At 33.5% G+C, this 24,293-nt stretch overlaps 1 protein-coding gene across 1 annotated transcript; it reads left to right on the forward strand.

Annotated features, from left to right (window-relative positions):
- The first annotated feature begins 2,633 nt into the window (after positions 1–2,633).
- LOC143922046 (DNA annealing helicase and endonuclease ZRANB3-like) lies at positions 2,634–3,854 on the forward strand. Its single transcript, XM_077445323.1, has one exon. It carries the CDS (start codon positions 2,634–2,636, stop codon positions 3,852–3,854), a length of 1,221 nt encoding a protein of 406 aa, XP_077301449.1.
- Positions 3,855–24,293: the final 20,439 nt, after the last annotated feature.

Below are 24,293 nucleotides of genomic sequence, written 5' to 3' on the forward strand. Positions count from 1 at the left end.
CCGAACAGAAGAAATCTTGCAATAAGAAATTATTTAATTAATAAAAAATATTATTGACAAAGATTTTTTATTAATGATAGTATACCGTTCATGGAAAAAATAGACTTAAAACTAGAAAAGATAGAAGTAAAAGATCCAATTACTTTAATTAAAGAAAAAGGATTGCCAAAAAAGGTGATTACTATGAGTTTGGATAAAATCCTAGCTACGCAAATTGAAAAGCTTGCGAAGAAATTTGAAATGAAAAAATTGCATTTAATAGAGTGGTTGTTGAAAGCAGGAATTGAAGAGTTTAAAAAACAAATGGAGAAATAATATGAAGCCTATAAAAAACACAGACATTGTTGCACCAAGAAGAATAGTCCTATATGGAACACAAGGAATTGGAAAAACTACGTTAGCTGCTACTTCGCCGAAGCCTATTTTTATAAGAACAGAAGATGGACTGGGAACACTACCTGTAGATACTTTTGATCTATGTAGCTCATGGGAAGATCTAATAAATTGCGTAGACTTTCTTATTAAAGAAGAACATAACTACAAAACTGTTGTATTAGATTCTTTGGATTGGGCTGAAAAATTAGCATTTGACTTAGTTGCTAAAGAAGAAGGAAAGCCAACAGTTGCCGATGTAGGTTTTGGAAAAGGATATGTGGCATCACAAGCAAAATTTGAAAAGCTTTTAAAAGGATTAGATATACTAAGAAATACAAAGAATATGAATAGTATACTACTTGCTCACAGCAAGGTTAAGAAATTCGATTCTCCCGTTGTAGATTCATTTGATAGGTATGAGTTAGATTTGCATGAAAAAAACTCTAGCTTAATAAGAGAATGGTGCGATGAATTGTTGTTTGCTAACTATAAAATAGCTGTTATAGAGGGTAAAGGTAAAGGCGTAGGGGAGAGAGTTTTACATACTTCAGAAAGACCTGCTTATATGGCAAAAAATAGGTTAAGTTTACCTGAAGTAGTAGATTTTAATTTGAATTTTATAAAAGGTTAATTATATGAATTTATGGGAAGAACTAGCACTAGAGAACGTTGTAGAAAGCACAGGATATAGCTTAACGCCAGTAGGAAACTACTCTGCTATGATTGTTGAAACTAATTACGAAGAAAATAAGAATAAAACAGGATTTGTTCTTACCATAGGCTTTAAGTTAGAAAATATTGATAAAGTTGAAAAAGTATTTTTAAATATTCAACATAGTAATAAGACAGCTGAAAATATTGCCAAACAAGAATTAAAAAGAATATTAACAGCGACAAATTCTATGGAAATTAAAGATTTTTCTGAATTAAGCGGAAAATCTTGTAATGTTAAAATTACGCATAAAAAAGATACAAGTGGGGTTCAAAGAGTACAACTTACGGTTATGCCTAAAGAAGATAAGAGTACAATAAGTTGGTAAGAGCTTTAAAAGAGTTGGCAACTTACTCTTAATATTAAAAAGTTGCTTTTTTAAAAAAGGATAAAAAATATGGCAAGTTCGAAAAACCCGCAAAAAGACGTGCAATTAAGTAAATATAAAATAGGTGACAAGGTATTTTATTGTCGACACGAAACAGGTAATTGTGGAGATGTTCATACAGAAATGACTGTTGTTATGTCAAAAGGCAAACAGTATGTTTGCGAGAATAGCTCTGGAGATATTCACATACTTAACGAAGATAATATGTGGCTATCTTTGAAAGAATACGAAGATTTTAATCGATCTCAAGAAATAGGATGGTTACGGAATGACGTAGAGCGTTGTATGAAAAATTTGATTGATATCGAATCGAAAATAAAAAAAATAGAAGGTAATATTAACACAACTGCATAGGTAAGATAAGAAAGATAAAACAAAGCATTAATTACGCTAATAACATTAGCATTTTATAGGAGAAACAGTATTTTGAATAATAGTAACACAGGCGACTATAACACAGGCTACCGTAACACAGGCGACTATAACACAGGCTACTATAACACAGGCTACCGTAACACAGGCGACTATAACACAGGCTACTGTAACACAGGCTACTATAACACAGGCTACTATAACACAGGCAACTATAACACAGGCTACTATAACACAGGCTACTGTAACACAGGCGACTATAACACAGGCAACTATAACACAGGCAACTATAACACAGGCTACTGTAACGCGACAAATCTAAGCTCAGGTATATTTTGCACGCAAGAATTGAATGTTTTTTGCTTTGACAAACCAACAAATAAAAAATTTAATGAGATAGAGCATCCTAGTTTTTCAGGATTTCATTTAAATAAATGGATTCCTGAAAGAGAAATGACAGCTCAGGAAAAGATAGATAATCCGACTTTTCACACTTGTTTAGGGTATTTAAAAAATTACTCATATAAAGAAGCTTGGGCAAATTTTTGGCATGCCACGACAAAAGAAAATAGAACTAAATTTTTAAATTTACCTAATTTCAATCCTGACATTTTTAAGCAAATTACAGGAATAGAACTGAATCAAGAAAAAAAGGAAGAAGAAAAGACAATAATCTTAGGAGGAGTTAAATATAGATTAGTAGAGGTCTTCTAATATGCAGTGGTTGCTTTTTGTTAATACAAGGATATATGTTGTTATGAAGATTGTGGAAAAATTGTATAAAATATGACTTTAAAAGAGTATCAAAAAGAAGGCGTTGCATTTATCGTAAAAAATTACTTAGAGGCAACTACTAGAGGCATGTTGCTACATATGGACCCTGGATTGGGAAAATCCTTAACAATAATAGAGTCTTTAAAAGTACTTAAAATAAAGAATGTTTGTGTAGTATGCCCTGCCTCTTTAAAAATCAACTGGCTTAAAGAAATTGAAAAATGGGGATACTTACCAGAGAAGTTAGATATATATAGTTTTAACCATTGTCAAAGACATATTCCTAAACTAGAAAAAGGAACTGTGTTAATAGTTGACGAAGCTCATGGATTAAGAAACTGGCAAAGTAAACAAACTAGAAATATAATTTTTAAAATAGCTCCTCAAGCAGAAAGGGTTTATTTATTAACAGGAACACCAGTTGTAAGAAGCTTTGCAGATTTGCACCCTTTATTTACCGTTCTAGAGCCTCAGAAATGGGGAAGCTATAGTATATTTGCTGAAAAATTCGCAAATAAAGAAATTGTATTTTTAGGCAAAAAAAGGATAGTTAAATATACAGGATATAAAAACTCTAAAGAATTAAAAGAGCTTGCTAGCGGCATATCTTTTGGTAGAAAAAAAGCAGATGTTTTAAAAGAATTGCCCCCTAAAAGCTTTTTTGAAATACATATAGATCCTAATTTAAAGGTAGAAGATAAGACTACTAAAGAAGAAATAAACGAAGCTTTAAATAGCGGAGTAATATCAGAGGCTTTAATGTCAATGAGAAGAATAAGCGGTATAACTAAAGCTGTGGGCTGTGCTGAATATATAAATACCTTTTCAGAGCCTGTAGTAGTATTTTGTCATCATAAAGAAGTTGCGAAGATATTAGAAAACGAGTTTAAAAAAGATGGCAAAACTGTAGCAAGTATAGTTGGGGGGGATAACCTAGAGAGTAGAAATTTAGTTGTAGAAAACTTTCAAGATGGAAAAGTTGATGTAGTGATTTGTTCTATTGAAGCTGCGGGAGTTGGGATAACTTTAACAAGAGCATCTATATGTTTTTTTGTAGAATTGCCGTTTAATTATGCAAGTTATTTACAAGCTTACGGAAGAATCGACCGTATTGGACAAGAAAATCATATGCAGATCTATAACTTTTTAAGTAGTGACTTGGACTATGCTATTCAAAAAATAGTTTTAAGTAAAAAAGATAGTTTAGTTGAGTTTGAAAGAGAGAAAGCATGAAGCAACATGCTAAATACTCCCCTTCAAGTGCATATCGTTGGTTGAATTGTTCTGGATCTATTAAGTTAGCAGAGAACATCGAAGAAGAGCCATCTAGTCATGCAGAAAGAGGAACGCTTCTACATAAGCAAGTAGAGGAGTTTTTTACATTGCAAAAACCTTGCGACGACGAAGAAGCTTTAAAGGTAGCAGAAAGAGCAAAGACATATGTTTATTCAACTGACGTAGAAAGTATTTCTTTTGAAGAATCTTTAAGCTTAGACGGGGAGCATTTAGGTACTCCTGATTTAATCATTCATACTAAATATGATGTAAGAATAATTGACTTTAAATTTGGATTCTCAAAAGTATCTGCTATAGAAAACGAACAATTAGGCTTGTATGCATTGGCTTTAAATACAGATAAAGACCTATATTTTCATATATTTCAACCTGCTATAAGTCATTATGAGATGTGGAGAGCAAGCCCTGCATGGCTAGAAAATCTCGAAAAAAGAGTAAAGCTTGCGAAAGAAACAGAATTTTTTAAGATTGGAGACTGGTGCAAATACTGTAAAGCTAAATACATATGTAGCTTTTATAAAGAAAAAGTAAAAACTGTTAAAAAAAGGGTTGTTAACAAGAAAAAGGCAGGTTAGACTTATATATATAGAGCATTTTTTTTATCGTGCTTTATCCTTTTTGACCTAGGTGGTAGTAATACTGTCTAGGTTTTCTTTTGCCTTTTTTATTATTTCATCTTTTTTTGAATCTTTCTTTTTAAGTAAGAATCTTATTAATATGTTTACGATTGTGTAAACTTTTTATTGTGGAGATTAAAAAAATATGATTAAATTAATATTAAGTGCTTTAGTTGTTATGTGTTTGTGTTCTTGTTCAGTTAAATTTGAAGCTGGATATCACGGGAAAACCGGAATAGACAACAACAACTTTTCTACTAAAGAAAATATTAAAAGTAAAAATTTAAGATATTAAAATATTAAAAAGGATAAGATTATGGGAATAAGAGAGGCTTTAAAAGAATTAGGTTTTAATGTAGAAAACCTAAGCATAGAAGCATTAGACATACTATATAAAATTTGTATGTCTAATATGGGAGATAAAAGATTGGAAAAACTAAGATTACTCTTAGATGATCATGAAGGAGATGTATGTTAGTTTGGGACATATACGTGCACTTATGTGAAAATGCTTTTTTTTACATAGTAACCGCTTACTTTATGGCAGAAAACGAGCAAGGATTTACATATAGAATGACTGGATTAATTTCTTTCATTCTAGCTGTTTCCCCTCTAATTGCTCTGTATAACTTATATACATATTTTAAAAAGGAAAAGAAATGTTAATTATTACAGCGTATCAATGGATGTTTGCAAATTTTATCGCCTACGCACTGAAGGGTGTAATCTACTTTTTTGGTGGACTTGCTTCAGGTTTTCTTGCATTGGTGTTATTTATTTTAATGCTTTTGCCGGTAGTTCTCATTACGAAAATTATCGGTGCGTTTATAAATGCTTATAAAAGGGAAAAAACTCGTGTTAATAATCTTTAGTTTGCTAACGCAAATATGTCCTATAGAGCCATTAGACTTACCACCATTATGTATAAGGGATGAACCCATACATGTGTGTGTGTGTGATGAAAAAAGCTGTAGATGGGTATGGGTCTGTAAGCAGTAATTTTAATAATAAATAAAAAAAGGATAAAAAAAGGATAAAAAATGGAAATAGTAAAAGTAAATAAAATAAATGTAGTGTTAAAACAAGCCGTAGTGTTTATTCATTGGAGTCTAATAATTTGTGGAATTGTATATATCCATGAAAAAGCATTTATCGTAAGAGAAAGAATTATAGATGAAATGCAAATAAAAAGTCTGACTTTTGCACCTAATATTGACATGGATGAAGCTAGTGAAATAGCGAAACATGCAATGACAAAGAAAAAGAAACATACTGATGAGTCTTCTTAAAAGACGAAATAGGGTAGTTGTAAGCCCTATCTATGTTAAATAAATATAAGAATTTAAGTACAAGCGATAAGCTAAAGCTTGCAAATAAATTGTCTGCTGATTCTACTGATAGAATGGGAGTTGGAATACTTTCATATAAGGAAAAAGATCCGTGTTTTTTAAAAGCTGCTAAAGAGCACGATTTACAGTACTTAATGCATGACGCAAGACTTTCTAAAGAAAAAAGATATGAAGTTGATGAAAACTTTTTAAAAAACTGTTTGTTTTGCAGTAAGAATTCTTTTCTTAAAACTCAAAAAGCTTACGCTCTTTATAAACTTGTTAGATTGTTCGGTGGAATAGTATGGTAGAGAAAATAAAGTATAAAGGAAAACTTTATTCAATTACAAAAAAACATGAGTTTGATACAGAAGCGCAAGCGCAATCTTTCCAGGTAAGAATGGGAAAAATTGGTTATAAAGTAAAAAGGAAAAAATGCTTCAACGGGAATAAAACTTGGTACATTTGTACTTTTACCAATTAATATTTCAAACCATAACTCTTAGATTTAGAATAACTTCCTTGACTCCTATAGGCTTGGCTCTTAGAGGGAAGAGAATTTTCAAATTGAAAGGTGGTTTTTCTAAGCAATGCATTTTCTGTAACTGGCACTGTTACGCTACCTTCTGCTTGTGCGTCTTGCTTAATTTGAAAATTAGTTTTTCTAGAAAGTTTTCTTGTTTGAACGAGAGATTGCGCATCTTTATAAAAAATAGCTTTTTTTTCAATCTCTTTCTTTTCTTTCTCTTCTTCTTTCTGTTTAGCAATCTCTTGCTTAGTAGCTTCCTCTCTTGCTTTTAATATAGGAGTAATTTCTTTTTCAGCTTCTTCTTGAGAGGCATATTTTTTAACTTCTGAATTCCCTAAATATTTTTGTAATTCAGTGGAATATGCGTCGTATTCGCTTTTTGTAAGTTGTTTCTTTGATAAAGAGATGTTTAATTGTTCTTGTGCTTGGGTAGCGTCAATACCACGTTGTTTGAAGAAGTGCATGTAATTTCGTATTACCTCATCTTTTGATTTTGCATTAGATAAAGCTGCTGTCGCATATAATCCTGCTCCTGCTTCTCTTCCTTTTCCTGTTAGCCCTTCACTTGAAGCAAGTAAATCCCCTAGTCCTACAGCTATGTCTGCATTAGGTGCTTTAAAATCAAAATCCTGTAGCTTGCCTACGTTATTTTCGCTTCCTTGATCTCCCCCTATATTAAACGTAGAACCATCAGCTAAAGTAATGTTATAGTTCTCATCAGATATTCCAGTTTGAATAAGAGCTTTTCTAATGCCGTCTCTATTTTGTTGATACTCATCCTTACCCGTCCCTACAAGAGAATCAAATAGCCCTCCTGCTGCACCTAATAATCCCCCAATTACAAAACCTGGCAATCCTGCCACACTTGCCCCAATACTAGCCCCTGATGCAGCTCCACTTGCCGCAGCATTTCTATTTCTTTTTGCACCTGCTGGTGCATTCGATCCGTACTCTCTTGTTTTATGAAGTCCGTAAACTCCTGCTGCTATACCAAGTCCAGTACCAATTGTTCCTAGAGTCGAAGCACCTGCTGTACTCGTGGTATTTCCTGCCACTGCGCTTCCTGTAGTTGCGGTGGTAGATGATGCTGTAGTTCCTGCAACAGCTCCTGTAGTAGTTCCTGCGGTACTTGCTCCTACTGCATTTGCTAACGTAGATCCAGTTGTTGCTGCCGTTGACCCAGCCGTGCTTGCTGTAAGACCTCCATATAGTGCATTTCCTGTTCTATATAAATCATAGGCATTTGTTGCTACATTTAAATAATCTCGATTTTTTATGGATTGTTGAAGTCCATATGCAGAGCCTATTACACCAAGCCCTTGCCCTACTGAACTAGGAACTCCTGCACCGTATTGATTTGCACTATTTATAATATTTCCAGATCCCCGTGCAATCGCTCCTAAATTTCCGTTTCTTATTCCATAGTACGTATCTATTGCCCCTGAAAAAGCTCCAAGCCCAGCTCCTATATCTTTATTATACGGTATTTTATAGCCCCCATTAACCGCTCCTTGAAATACAGATCCTAACCCTTGGATCGCTTGCCCATAATTGCCTTGAGAAATCCCTTGACCGATATTTAGTGCTCCTCCTAATCCTTGTAGAGCCGAAGACCCTGTATTTAAGTTATCTCTAAATCCTTCACTTCCATAAGGAAGTCTTGAAATAGTTTCGCCTATATTTCCTATATTGCTAATTACATTACCGTATTGATTTCCTTGAATCCCATTATAAGCGTTTATTCCATAATATAAAGAATCTCCATAAGGATAATATGGCTTTAAAAATTCCTGTGTACTTTGTCCAAATAAGTTAGAATTTCTTCTTAAAGCTCCATAGCCTAAATTGTAATAAGATGTAACATTAGCCATGCTATTAGGATAACAAAATATGATTTTTGCTAAAAGCTTTAATTAAGAGTTGTGTTCAATACGCAAAAGTGCAAAAGACCTAACTCTTGTGATATCAATATCTAGCGCTTCACAGCACATTTTCAATGTAATTACTGCATTGCTTTTTTCTTCAAAAAACCACTCCTTCAAGTCAATTAGTTCTTTACCTGATAGTTTGTTTATGCTTTTTTTAGGGCTTAATTCTTGTATCGCTCTGTTTAGAACAGCCGAGTACAACCTAGTGTATGTTGTTGCAAGGCAGTTTCTAGTAGAAACGCTTGTTAAGTAACTGTCTTGTTCAATTGCATAACTCATTTTATTTTCATTTTAAAAGACTCTTGAGGGAATCGAACCCCCATACATGGTTTTGCAAACCAATGGCTAAACCATTCACCCAAAGAGTCAAAACTGTAATTTAAACAAATTGATCCATCTTGAATTAAGATCAATGAAGGTATTGCTAGGATCCCAGTGCTGTTTTAAATCCCAACACTCTGCTTCATTCCAACAATGATACGCCCAATAGAAATTATGCTTATCAAATAGCTCTATACACATTTTTAAATAATGATATCTGTTATCATGAGTCGGAAAACCTGAAGGTCTTGAGCAAGAAAATTCACCTACAAAGATACGTGAGTTAGTATCTTTCGCAAATTTTATAGGCTTTAACATTTCATCTTCAAGATTTTTCTTGTTGGTCTCGTTTTCAAAGAAAACAGGTCCTACTGGATATTGATCATATATCCCCTGATAGGTGTATTCAGGAAATGCATAGTGATGAAATGAATACAGAACGCGATTTGCTGAAATCTTTTTTAAATGATGAAAAGTATGAGCCACTCCCCAGGGAGACTCAACAATAATTCTTGTATTATCTCCATTTTCTCTTATCAATTTAACAAGAGCCTCTAAGTGCTTCATGTAGATAGGTTCTTGTCCTGCTCTTATTTGAGGTTCATTAATTAAATCATAGCCCCAGATTTTATTCTTAAATCTGTCTGATATGATTTTCCAAGTTTTTTTTAAAACTCTTCTAGCATCTATCCCCATTAGATTACTGCCCCCAAGAGGGGGAACATGCAAATCTAATATAATATCTATACTTAATTCAGAAGCTCGTACCCTTACTGGTTCAAACTTATTACACTGATTTACGATCCAATCAAGATATTCAGTAGCGGAGTTAAATGTTCCAAAATCAAACATCTGGTATCGCACAAAAGTACACCCGAGATTCTTTATTTCAGAAAGAGATTGTAGAGATGCCTCTACAGTACCAATTCCATTAATATTGAATCCTTTCATTTTAATCCTTGTATAAAGTAGCCGTAATCTTACCCGGTGTATTTTTATGTATAAAAACTTCAGATCCTCCTCCTAAAGCTTTTATTATTTCTTCAGAAGAAGGAAGTTTTTCGTTCTCTTCAAGTACTAATTCATACCGATTAGGAGATCGTATTTCTAGAGGTTCTTCAATTATTAATATTTTCATTTTTTATCCTTTTTGTTTTTTTTTAGATTAATAAAAACAAAACCCATAGTCAAGAAAATACTATCTAAATGAGCCACCTCTAAAGCTTGTACTAATGATTCCGACTTCTTTTCCATTAACAAACATTCTAACCCTTCTGTCTCCTGAGATTCTTTTCGCTTTTTCAGAAATTTCAAAACCCCATAAGCTTGTATAATACCTAAAGCCCCCACCAGCAAAGGAGCCATAATATTTTGCTGTATCTATAACTTGATTAGATCCAATAGCTACAAGCTTTATCTCTTTTGCTTTTGTAGGTGAAATTATACAAACTTTATTACTTTTTAGATCTCCCGTGTCTTCTGCTAGTGGTTTAATAATAGTTTTAGCTGGAACTTTAACCGGTCCTCTTTCACGACTTAAAGCAATCATTGCATCAATATGTTTGTTTTTTGGTCGATAAGTACGTTTGTCACGTGGTGTTTTATCATCTAATTTGTATTTTAAATTTAAATTAGGACACCAAAAGAAATATACATCCGCATTTCTATGAATAGTTTTTTGAGCTTCTATGTCAGCCCCGAAGCAATCAGCTCCATCATTTGATACGTTGTAATTTCCTCTAATTCTTTTTGAAGGAGTTCCATGAATTTCATTCTTATACTTTGTAGAATACGTTCCTTTCCAAACACTGTTTACAGGAGTGCAATGAGGTGCATTTGCTTTTACTATATTTAAATACTTGTCAGGATTTTTAACATTGTGTTCACAAAAAGGAGAAATTTCAAACTTAATATTAGGATACTTTAAAGCTAGAGCCTCTACTTGCTTTGAATATTTAATAACGGCTGGAATATCCATATCTCCGTACTTATGTTTATCACTCCAAATTAGTTGTGCTCTAAAACCGCCTGGTCGTCCTGTTGCAAGCACTCTTTCAACGTGTGGAATAACTTTAGGAAATAGATTAAAAAAACTTCCAAACCACCAATCTTTAGGTAATTCATCAGCTACTATTTGACTGTAGTAAGGTAAAAACAACGTGTCTATTCCGTATTTCATATCTCTTCCTTTATAATATTGTTAATGTGCGTCGCGACTTCTTGTATAAAATCAGAAAGACCATCAGATAAAAGTTCGTCTGAGTTTTCTAACATTTCGTATATTTTATTATTGCCACATTTATGTGGTTTCATGTTGGCGTAGTTTATAAACTGCGAAATGGTTTCGATCTTAAAATGATTACTAACTGCATTGGTGTAATGCTTCAAAAAGTTCATCTTCATTTTCATTAAATTCTACTTCTATTTTTCTCTTCATATTTTTTTATTTACATAGCACAGAATATAATCAATACTTTAAATGTAGCCTAATTCTTAGGTTTATAAAATAGTAATTATGGAAAAAATATACAATGAAAAAAGTAGTAAAAAAAACAGCTGTTAAAGCTAAAAAAGTAGTAGCTTCTAAAGTAAAAAAGACAGTTGCTAAAAAAATGAAAAAGTAATTTTTAAGGGGTATCACTTACCCCTTTTTTATATGAAAAAACTAGCAAAAAACTTCATAACAGAGATGAGTTCTTTTTTAGAAGATACAACAGTGCATAGCAATCCTGAAAGAATGCTTTTAATAATGATTCTATTTCAAAGTCTGTTTGACTTAGGAAACAAGGCGGACAAGTCAAACAGATTAGACGCACTCCGATGGTTTAAAAAACACGATATAGAAGATCCTTCTATAACCTCTTTTCAATTTATCCGAGAACTCATTCCTTTGTCTAAGTCTCAAATAACTCTAATTAATAATCAAATAGAGCTTTCTATTAGAAACAACCTTCCCTCTGCTTCTCGTAGGAAAAGTCGATTTTTAAACTAAAACTTTCCAGTTATAATGAATCTCTTTCTAGAATCTTCTCGTATTTTGTTTATGGCACTATTTACATACTTTTGAAGAGTTTCTTTATTAGAGCTTCCGTAATTCTGAAATATTTTATCTAAAGTTTCATTTATCTTAGGCTTAGTAGCTGATTCAAACTCGACCATCTGTTCTTTTGTAAAAACCATAGAAGTTGCAATTTTAAATCTATTTTCTTTAGTACTCTTTGTAGCTAGATAATCTGATTTGTTTGTAAAATCTTTTTCTTTAAAGTTTCCTAAATACTTAGTCTCAGGAATTGATATACCAAGTTCTTGAGCTTTTAAATCAACTCCCGTCAAATTGGATTGTTGATATCCTAAAACTCTGTTTAATCCAAAAAAGTTTGCTGTAGCTACGCCTGGACTTTTTTGTTTAATTTCTCCACCACTACTATAAGCAGCTACCGATCCTAATCCGTAAATAGGACTCTTACTTAAAGGATTTGCAACATAGTCCTCGCTTACAGCAATTGCCCCTCTTACGGCAGTTGAATAAGGTAGTAAATTACTTCCCATATTTAAAAGAGAATCCCCTACTGCTTTACCTACAAGGTCAGAGTAACTTTGATCTTTACTACCTTTAAAATCAAATATTGCATTAGCAATCATATTTAGTCCTGTTAATGTAGAGGCATCTATCACAATCTTGCCCATAGAGGTAATTGCACTTCCTATAACGTTATCTGCTTCTTCTCCATTACGGATAGCAAGGCTTGCTCCTGATAATAAACTCAAAGGAATATTAATAACTGGAATATCTTTATACTTAATTGTAGGAATACCACCTACATAAATCATATAAGGACTAACGCCACGTTGAGCGGCTAGTTTTTTTTTGTTCTGACGTGAAAGCTCTTTTTAGTTTTCCATCTTTATCTAAATATGTGGGCTCGCCCTCAACGTGTACAGCTCCCATAAGAACCCCTAAGAGAGTAACCCTAGTGTTCCATAAGCAAGGGAACTATAAGCCTCTGCTCGCTCGATTTCAGCCTGTGTTTTAGGATCTACTACATACTCTTTGCCTGCATTTTTAGGATCTGCGTAAAAAGCTTCTCTTTCCAGTCTTACATTTTTTTTTGCAAAAGCTCCAAAAGAAGTCGAAGATAAATTTGCATCCACTATTCTTACAAAAGATTTCATAAACGGATTTATTAAACTCACTACAGGAATATGATTTAATCCATCTAAAAATCTTTCTAAATGTCTAAGTGGAGTTACTGACTCGCCTCTCAAAGAAGTAATATCTACATAATGAGCTATAGAATCTAATGTTTGTTGATCTAGTTTTCCTTCAGTTGCAAGTTCGTAGGCTCTTAGATAAACTTCATTCTCACTAGGAGAATAATTTATACTCTTAGCTTCTTCTATTGCTTGAGCTTTAAAATTATCTAGAACTTCTTGTGGAATAATTAAACTAGCCATTTTATCCCTAGCTTCACTGGCAGATTTAGAAGTTTCTATGGCAAATTTTTCAGCTACTTTTAAGTTATACGTCATTCTAGTATTAATCGCATCAAGTGCTGTAGCTAAGTTTGCTAAGAACTTGGTAGCTTTTCCAAGTAGAGGAATCTTATTAATGTTATTGTAAGCAGTAGCAATAGCCTTTACAGCCCCTACTTCTTTTGCGTTTAAGTTATCGGCTTGTGATAAAGGCATGAAATACATTTCACTCCCTTTTTCAAAATTAGGGTCTATCTTTACTTTGTTTCCTCTAATAACTTCTCTTGCTTCTAAAAACCCTTGATTTAAAGAATTAAAAGCAACCTTTGTTAATCCTATTGCATTAGAAGGACTGCGGGAAAACAACCTTCTTGCTATAATAGGAAGAGCACCCATTGAAAAACCCCCTACACCATTCACGGCGGATTGTCCTACATATGACAAGATATTCTGTTTAACAAAATACTGAGTAAGCGCATTAAAACTTTCTAAGCTTAAAGGCATTTTTGAACTATTATAAAGTTTTCTAAACTCTTCATTGAGTAGACGTTCTTTATAAATGCCTTTAGCAGCTATAATTTTATTTAATGATTCTTTAGGAATAGAATCATAGTTTAAAACTTGGAAATTACCGTTTAACTTTGTTAATACGGAGTTTATGTAATCGATTAATCCTTTAGGACTATTTATCTCCAATTCGCCTCTTCCAATGTTAGCAGCTTGCCCACTCTTTGTTTTTAAAAGTAAGAACTCTTCAAAAACCTTACTGTAATCATCCCAATCTCCCGTTCTTAATGCATCATTCTTTAGATGCTGCGACAAAGCTCCCATTAAGGCAGTTTGTGCAACTATATCCGTATTCTTATATATCTTACTTTTTATATCTTCTATAGAAACATTGTTTTGTAACTCTCTTCCAATATCTGCATAAGCAGCTTGTTCTGTAGCATTAATATCTAGCGTAGCATAAGTAACTCCTAAAACTGTTTCTCCTCTTTTTTGTGCTATACGGTCTCGTCTTACTAAGTTACTACTCTCTTCGTTAGTCTTTACTACGTCTGATCCTAGAGTACTACCACTATTACTACTCTCTTCATTAGTCTTAGTATTAACAGGAATGTTGTTATTAATTTCTCCTTCAATCGATCTAGTAGTTTTGGTAGTTTTAATAGGCTTATCAACTGCCTTACTATTTAAATCTAATCCTATTTCGCTAGATTTAAATTTAGACATAAAGGTTACTATGTCAGAATCTAACTCGTATCCAGCTAAGGGAATTCCTTTTTTCTTTAATAAGTATGCACCTATTTGACTAGCAATGTACTCATCAGTTGAGAATAACTGGTTTTTAGCTTTAGGATTTAAATCTTTTACAACTCCATTTATATTTATAATTTTTGCTACTTCTGGAAGTAATAAGCTATTAGCTACATCTCTTGCTGTAGCTGTCTCATTTTTTCGTAAAGTTACGAGCTTGCTACTTATTTTATTAACTAATTCTTTAGGTAGCTCTACTTTTTGATATATATTATGACCATACTCATGAGCCAACACCTGCTGTTTAGCTTCATTAGAACTATTTTTATTTAATACAATAACAGACTCACCTGTTTCTTTATCTTTAAATGTATACCCTAATTCATTACCGATAGCTTTTTGGTATTCTTTGTTTTTCCTTAACTTAGCATTTTCTTTGTCAATCTTGTCTTTTTTATCAAGGATTGCTTTTTCTTGATTGGATATTGCTTCATCATAATCTACAGAGGTATCAACTTTATTATTCTGTAAAGTTACTTCGGCTTTATTAATACGATTATTTAACTTTCTTGCTTCTTTTACTTTCTCAGGAGTTTTGTTAATTTCTAATTCTTTATTTAACTCTTCAAGTCTTTTAGCGTCCTCTTCTATCTGTGTTTGAGCAGTTCCATATTTATTTGCCAATTCTTTACTTTTCTTTAATTCGCTTAATTTAGCATTTTCTTGGCTAAAATCTTCTACTACAGGAATAAAATCTGTGGTATCTAAATCAACTATTTTAACATCACCTAAATCTAAGCTTTTCCTACCGCCTATTATAGCATCTTTTAGAAACTTAGAAGTCTCCCCTGTTCTATCATCTTTAAACCCATACGCTGTCTGGCTTATGGTAGAATGCTCTGTTAAAAATTCTGGCTTTGTTATCAACTCTCTCTCAATAGCTCTAATATCATTAATATGAGTGTTTTTTATAGCTTCTTCTTTTTTACTAGCTAATACATCTGGAGCTAGACTTTCTTCTAATGAAATATCTGTAAAATCATCAGGTGTAAATTTACTGCTTAATTTCTCTTTTAAATCTGCATAAGGCATATCAGAAGCTATAACTTCGCTTGTTTTTTTAGTTATCTTATCTCCTTGAACTTCCATTCCTAAAGCATCAAGTATCTCAGGTTGAATATTTTCAAAAGAATTAGCTAATTCTGTATCATGAGAATCTTGAAAACCTTGTAAAACTTCATTTATCTCCTTATTATTTGAAGCTTTTTGTCTTACAGATTCTACAGCTGATGCACTGCCTACAAACCCTCCTAGCAACCCTCCTACTAATCCAGCATCTAAAGCTTGATTAAAGTTATAGGTATCAGGTTTAAAAACCTTCAATGTATCACCAAACGAAGGCACCAATCCTTTACTTCCTGTAGATACTTCAATTGAAGCATCTTCGCTTAAGTTTTGCAGTGATTCTGTAGCAAATTCACTGCTTCCACTTTGCATTATAGCTTTCCCGTATACTTTCATTTTATTAAAAGCACTAAGCCCCGTAGTAGCTCCTCTTCCTGCTCCTGAAAATACAAACTTATCTGCGACAGCATCTAAAGCAGATGCTGGTAAATTTAATATAGAAGAACTTAGTGCGTCAGCATTGCTCCCACCTGCTTCTTTAGTTGCTTCATACGTACTACCAAATGAAGTCGCTACTCCAAAACCTGCCTGAACAGTAGATGCTATATTTTTACCTGCTCCAATAACTCCAGTTGCTACTTGAGGAATTAATCCCCCAATTCCTTGCAACAGTGTTTCTTGAAATTTAGTTTTAGGACTTCCATCGTCGTTAAATATGATATTGCCTTTATTATCTGTAACAAACTTATCTACTAAACTACTGTCCCCAAACAAAGCCTCATCTACGTTCTCGCCTGAATCTGCTAGAGCTTGTCTTAGCTCACTATTAAATGGCATAGCTATTACACTAAGAGCAGATCCAAGGGTCCCAGTTGCCCCTTTAAGAACACTTCTAGCGCTGTCTAATGTAGCAGTTCCAATTTGCCCTAAAGTGCTTTGTTTCTCATACTCATCTAAGTCTTCATTATATTTAGCTTGAATTCTTTTCTGGCTTACATCAGTATTTATTTGTTTATCTAAATCACTTCCAAATAATTCACTTAAATTATCACCAAATGCAGTTTTTACAGTATCTACATAATTATTATTATATTCATCTATTTTATTAGAATCTAAGATAGCGAGTTCAGGAGCTAATGCTGTTACTCGTTGTTTTATATTTAATTGGCTTACTAAAGGTTGCAAAGAACTCTTAAATAATTCTAAGTCGTTTGTGTCCCAAGTGTTTTTACCTTCTGATGTAATAATATCAATATTACTCATCAAGTCTTCAGATGTTGTGGTTTCTCCTATTGAATCTTCTAGCGCTTTAAGAGCAGCGTTTACATCTTCTTGCGTCATTTTTCCCCTTTAAGTAAACTTAGACTTGTTTTTCTGTATTTTTGAAACATAATTTTTAGTTTCTTTAAATGGCGGAATGCCCCCGTACTTTCTTACATTTCCTGGTCCTGCATTATAAGCAGCTAATGCTTTTTGCTCATCTCCTTCAAAGGTATCTAATTGTTGCGATAAATACTCAATTCCACCTTCAATATTTTCCTCTGGATCGTTTATATCTACTCCTAAATCCTTTGCTGTTCCTGGCATTAGTTGAAACAATCCTTTAGCTCCTACCCTACTAGTAGCATTAGGATTAAAACCACTTTCTTGTTGAGCTACTGCTAATGCAAGAGAAGGATCTACTCCTTTTTCAATCGCCGTCTTTTTTATTAAAGCTTTATATTTATCTACATCTCCTATCGGCGATCCTTTTTTTATCAACCCAGCACTTGGCTTTTTAATAATATCACCCCCTAAGATGCTCTTTAATTCTTTATCTTTATTAAGTTTATATAATTCTTCTGGAGTCTCTACAGTTTTTAAATCCCTTATATTAACTGGTCCTTTACTTAAGGAACTTAGTTTGTCAGCAAAAGAGATTTCTTCTCCTGTTACACTAGCAACAGATTTATTATGCGCTTTTACCGCATCCATATTATACGTACTCTTAAATTCTTCTGTATCTTTTATCGTATTATAAGAAAGATCTATAGCTTCTTTTTTATAAGTAGGAGAACTTACATCTATTTTTACGTCTGTTGGTAAATTCAAGACGTTTTTTACAGTATTTTCTCGAACTACTGGATCGCTAAATTTATTAGTAAATACTTTTGGTTTTTCAACTTCTCCTTCTTGCGGCGCAGTAGGCAATCCAAAAAGTTTTGCTACATTATTAGGGCTTAAGTTAGTTGCGTTGTATATATTATCTCTAATTTCTTTACCAACAGTTCCTAAATGTTGCCCTGTTTTTTTATCAAAGATATCAAAATCGACATTACTAGGCTTTGTTCCTGTAGGTATTCCTTTCTTTCCTAACCCTATATCAAACTTTCCACTTGGGGCAATTTCTATTTTATTACCAAAAATCAGAAGGATTCGTAGTTCCTAAATCATGCATCATCTTTACAGTTTCGGCATTATTACTTAATTCAAAAGTTGCTTTATCATACTTCTCTTTATTCTGTGCTACATAATCAGTCGCCGCTTTGCCTTTTTGGAAAGACTGCGCCATGTTACTCATAGTTGTTTGAATCTCTGCTGGAAGAACATCTTTATATAAAGTTCCTAATTTTAAAAATTCTTCTGGATTACTTGCAAAAAAAGAATTGTTTTTTGTAGCAAACAATTCTTTTGCTTGCTCTTCTTTAGGCATATCGCTGTTAATGATAGAACTAATCTCATTTTTAGTATTAAGTTCTTGTAACTTTCCGTCGGCTTCTGCTTTCTTTTTTAGAATCTCATTCTTTCTAGTATCCAGTAAAATAGCTTCGTTGTCTTGCTCTACTTGTGCATCTAACTGATCTAAGTATGCTTTGTGATTAGATATAGCTGTGCTATTTACTTCTTGTTTTAAATTTTCTTTAGTTACTTCTTCTTGTAGAACCTGATTTCTTAAAGATTGTTCTCTTGCTTTTAAAGCTAAATCTTGTTCTTGAAATTTATTATAAGTTTCAAAAGCGCTTACAGCTCCATTTGCAAGAGTAGTAAGTAAATTGGGTGTGGCTGCTCCTAGCCGTGCTCCTGCATTCGCAGAGTTAGCAAATAAATTAGTATCAATAGTAGGTGCATCAATCTTTGTAAAAATATTATATGCCATAATTTTTTATGCTTTTGTAATTCTGCTTAATAGTCTTTTGTTGTCATCAAATATAACATCTGAAACTCTTTGTAAAGCTAACAATTCTAGTTCATCAAATCTTCCTTCTCCGTACCCTTGATTAGCTAATGCGTATGCATCCGCTTTTGTTCTTATGCCTTTATTTGCAAACATTTTTTTGTACTCTTCTATACTTTTATTCCCTGCTGGTATTCTACCACTAGAATTGTTACCTGTAGTTAATCTATTAAGAGTTGAAAAAGCCAAACTATTTAAATCTGCTTTATTTTGTCCCAGTAAAGAAGTTTTTATTATACGTGCTTGCGAGACTGCATCTGTTGATTGACTAATTCCTGCATATAATTGACTTCCTCCTTCAAACCCTTGGTTCAAGGGTTGTTGTAGCGTTTTCCATTTACTATATGTCTTATAAGTCTCTGGATGCAGTCCTCCAAATCCTACTTTTGGATCTAAATTAGCTAAAGTACTAGCAGATAGCTCGCTTCCTCTTGGTACTGCTATAACTGCTTGATCGTCTGATTTAACTACTGCATATCCATTAGGGATACTAGTTCCTATCTTTGATATAACTGCTCCTACGCCGTATTGTGGAGCATTGTTCCATCCTGCTTGCTCTAGTTGGTTTCTAGTGATTTTTACAGTAGATCCTGTACTAGTTCTTAAAGCCCCGAAACCATCTGCCACCTCTGCTACATCAGTGATGTTATTGCTGTCATATCCTAATGAATTGCTCAACTTTTGAAATACTGGTAATTTTCTCTCTAATGGAAGTACATTATATCCATCTTGAATTAATTTATTATATTCTACTAAAGGAATCCCATTAGGGGTTTTTTTAGTAGCTAAAGAGCTTCCATCAGAAAAAGAAAACTTGCTAAGAGATGTGTCAGCAATTACTTCAGATTTTTGTGCTCCAGATAGATCGTTCCATTTTTCAAAGATTTGTTTATTTACTTTTGTATTTGAACTTCCTGTAGCCGTTTTAAAAGCTTTGTTAAATCTATCAAAGTTGCCTTTGTATGCACTGCTATCTAAGCTATTATGTAATTTTGGATTCGATGATTTTGTTGTAATTTCATTTATCTTAGCTAGATCCTTATCGTCGTACACTCCTAAATCTCTATGCAAATCTACAACTGAATTAATTTTGTTAGACCCATATGTTAAATTACTACTATTCTTAGGTGCTGTTAGAGATTTAAATTGATAATTTGGCTCTGCATTAATTCCAAAATCCGTACTACTAGTTCCTGAATTCCCACTGCCTGAATCTATGCTAAATTCTGGCACGTTAAAAGAAGAGCTCGAGGTGGAATCTGTACTAACAATATTATTACCAGACGAAGTAGATCCCAATGAATCTGCTCCAATATTTGAATTAGAAACATTGTTAGAGTTTTGTGCTGTACCACTAGTAGAAGAATTTCCGCTGTTAGCATATTGATTATATAATGAAGCTGCTGCTCCTAAAGCGTTTCCTGCAGCACCCACACTTTGATTAGTTCTTACTTTGTCTGCAAACTCTTTCGTAATTCCTTCTGCCTTTGCTTGTTGGTCAAAACCAATGCCCAAATCCGATTCTCTATTTGCAGTTCCTGCCACAACTCCTGCATATCCGGTATCGTAGGCAAAAGCCCCTTGTTTAAATGCATTTTCAATAGCTGCATTTGCTTGGGATACGTTTATTTTATTTGTATTATTATATTGGTTAATACTATCAAGCCTTGAGGTGTCATATTGATTTTGTTGAGTAGTAGTACTTAAAGCGTTTCCAATAGGAATAACAGACGCTCCTTGTAAATCATTCGTATATTGGCTTTGCAGTCTTCCTGCTCCCACTTCTGGCGTTACTCTTACTTGACTACCAGTATTTGCATACTGTGTAGGCGCTAACAAAAGATTCGCACTTTGCGCTTGGTTATTCTGCAATAATTGCTCTCCTTGCATCGCTATTTTTTTAAATCTCTCTGAACTACTTAACAATTGACTTGCTTTACCTGCAGAGACCACTATCTGCACCCCTTCCCCAGAAAGTTGCAGAAATCTGCTGCGTGCTTCCGTGCACCTAGAGTTGAAGTGCTGCTATCGTCAAGCTCATGAGTATACTGGCCCCTGTGCGTATTGAGTAAGCACGCTGTCTTTGAACTTCTAAATCTCCGCGTAAATTCTGGCAAGGCTTGATCTATTTGTGCTGTTCTTTGCCCTTGATTAAATTGATTATCAAGTCCTGTTTGTTGTCTTGATAAATCAGCAGCTCCAGGAACAAAATTTCTTAACCCTTGTAGTTCTGTGTTTAAATTATCTAATGCGTACCCTTTAGCACTAGCATTATTTTGTGCGTATTGATCTAACGCAAATTTTCCATAATCTTCACTAAACTTTAATGGGTCTGTGAATTTATATTCAGTTGGTGTAATTTCAGAATACTCAACTAGGGTAGGATCAGGGTATTGTAAATATCCTGGTATGTTAGAAAATTGTCCAAATGGCACGCTACCTGGCGCTCCTCCTTGACCCCCAAAACCTCCAGCTCCTTTACTGTTATACTTAGGATTAGGATCGCCAATAGATCCCTCATATCTACTACCACCTACAGGGATATTTTGTTCTTGGGTAGAACCATCAGAAAAAGTGGCTTTTACTACTATGTCGTTACCAAAACTTCCCCCAAAAGCTCTAGAGTAAAATTTATAAGTACCATTCTCTGGAATTCCTGGTGCTAAGTTTGCAATAAGCTTGCCATCTTTTGTATAGATTCCAACAGAACGAGGAACTTTCCCTGTATATAGAACTGATAATCCACCTGGATTTAAGCCCCCTTGTGAGGCTGGTTTATATATAAATCCACTAGTCATCTTTTCTTTCCTTTAAAATAGTTTCTTATAGAACCCATAGAAGTTGCTCTAAAAACTTCTATGGGTTGTCCATTTTGTACAGTCTTGTATCTACTTTCTCTCTCAATAATATCTTTTAAGAATACATCGTTCTGAATAGCTTCTTGTATTCTATTATTAGATATTAAATTAACAGTAGTTGCTCCTACTCTAAATGCTAATAGATTTTCAAAGGGCACTTCGTCGTTATCAAAATAACTTTCCTTTAGCCTTATTTTTCCTAAAACACTTACCTTTGTACCATCTACGCAATTTACTCCTTCAATCCTATATTTTCTATAAGAGGTTTCTGTTCTACAGGACTAAAATCAGCTAAAAATGTCTTTTCTTTCGTTTTAGGATTATACTATATAAAGGTACATATCCATTTGTTTTAGTTTTAAAAATCGATATTATCTTAGAAAAAACTACATTTGTATAATGAATCTTTTGCTTTTCTATAGTTAACTGCTCGCCACTTATTTGAGTTCCCTTATGGTTGGTGTAAATCTCTCTACCACTCAAATCGAGACCTCTTATAATTATATACGCGTCACTTTCTTCTTTAGCTACGCCCATTACTCCAACATGCCCCCCTTCTTGAGGTATTTCATAAATCGTAGAGTAATAGTTAGGTTCTTCCATTAAAGCATTTTAGCTCAAAACAGTCTCCTAAATGACTTTCGTCATGCCATTCAAACCACTTGTCCCATACAGTGCCTACAACACCTTCAAATTTTACTTTTAAAGGTGTTTCTAACTCGTATGGAACTGTTACGCAATTATCCTTTGCTACGAAACAGAACTTCCTTAAATTACCGTAAGTGCCAGTATTCAGCATGTGTTGCATTACTTCCCGTACAAAAATCTCAACAGATTCACTATCAGGACATTTGCCTGATTTATCCGCATACTCTGCTAAAAACTTTTTGACTTCTCCAAATGTTAACACTTTCTATTTTTTCTTTATCTCTGGTAATTTAGGTGAATTACCAGTAAATGTTATGTTATACCTTTCAGGCATAGGCGCAACATTTACTGGTTGCTTCTGTTCTTGCTGAATAACAGGTTGCGCTACAGGTTGCACTACAGGTCGTACTACAGGAGTATAACTAGTTTTACCACAAGATGCACATCCCATATACTAACATCCGCATTTAGATAAACTATTTGCTTGTGCAAGACCTAAGAAAGCAGTTCTGCCCTTATACTCTTTATAAGTATTACTAGCATTCACAACTTTAGACCCATCAGCGTACCATCTCCATAAAATGGAATGTTGATACTTGCTTTTGCGCCTGTATGTCCTTCTCTAGTTGTAATATTCTCTACATTACAATAAGAAAGTTTTGGATGTGGTTGACCACATAAATTTGAATTACAACTCATAGTTATTTTCTCCTATCTTTAAAATTATTTCCCTTTTTAACAGATTTAGTTACCACAGGATTATCTAAATAACACCCTTCTGGTTTTTTAAAAACAAAACTTTGCTTAGTGTTTAAAACTAAAGCAGAGGCATTGTTTTTACCTTTATCTATTAAATTTTTAATATTTTTTTCCATTATTAATATCCTACATATACCATAGCATAATATGTAAAATACGTATTAGTGCTATCATAAATATATTTTGCCATAATAGTTTTTTTAGTGCTAGATTCTATTGTTCCTAGACTATCATCTATTAACTTAAAAGGTGCAGTTATTAGCCTACTATCTCCCGTAGCCCATATCACCTCGTTAGGAGCAAAATCATATAGCTGTCTCCATGCTCCATTTGTATACCCAAACCTTCCAGTAATATTTCCGTAGCCATCTCTCCTATACCAAATTTTATCTCGTTCATCGTCACTTGGTTGAAGATTAGAAACAACTACCCCACCATTAGGAACATCCACATAGAGTAGCGTAGATAGTAAAGACACTAATTGCTCCCAATTTTCTATACAAAAATCTGGTGGAAATTTGTTTGTTTTAAAATTAACTTTGACATAAATCTACTATCCTATCTAAATTCCAATCAGTATCACACTCTTTTTCTAACAAGACATCCTCATTTGCCTTACACATAGATTCTCTATCATGCTTTGGCTTTACCGTAGCAAGTAATCTAATTTTTGAAAGAGTCCAGTCCCTCCCCCTTAAAGTAATCCTTAAATGTTCTTGTGTATACGTATTATAAAGTTCTTTACTTGAAGGATTGCAGCTCTTGTTATCCTCTGGTTGTCCGAAAGTAATATCTCTAACATTGTGCGCCTCAAATCCTTTTATGCTTCTTACTTTACAATCTCTAAAGCTTGCTTTGTACTTCCAGTCTCTCCATTTTAGATAAGTATGAGAATGAGAAGGTCTTTTATCTAATTTTAAATCTATATCCCCTTTCATATCTCTTAAGAAAAGAGTTATTGAATAATCTTCTTTATGAGCGAAAGGATTTTCAAAATTATAAGCTCTCGTATAAAGCCTTCCTGTGATATTTATCTCTTTTCCACCGACAACATCATGTGTACTTTCTGGTTCTATTTTAAATAATCTATTGTTTATTCCTATGATATAAGCGTCTTGATTTATATTTACAATTTCTTTAAATCTTCCATTATGAGTCCATAACCCTTCCAAGAAGACGGACTGCTTTGTCTTAAAGTAGAAATGCTATCTGTGTTAATACTTACTATTCCGGCAAATACCACATCGAAATCTACATCACCCTCTAAAGTCTGTACTTGTATTTCATAAGGTTGAACGGATGCGAATATCTTATTTTTA

Source organism: Arctopsyche grandis, unplaced genomic scaffold (genome assembly GCF_051622035.1).
Source record: "Arctopsyche grandis isolate Sample6627 unplaced genomic scaffold, ASM5162203v2 HiC_scaffold_194, whole genome shotgun sequence".
NCBI lineage: Eukaryota > Metazoa > Arthropoda > Insecta > Trichoptera > Hydropsychidae > Arctopsyche > Arctopsyche grandis.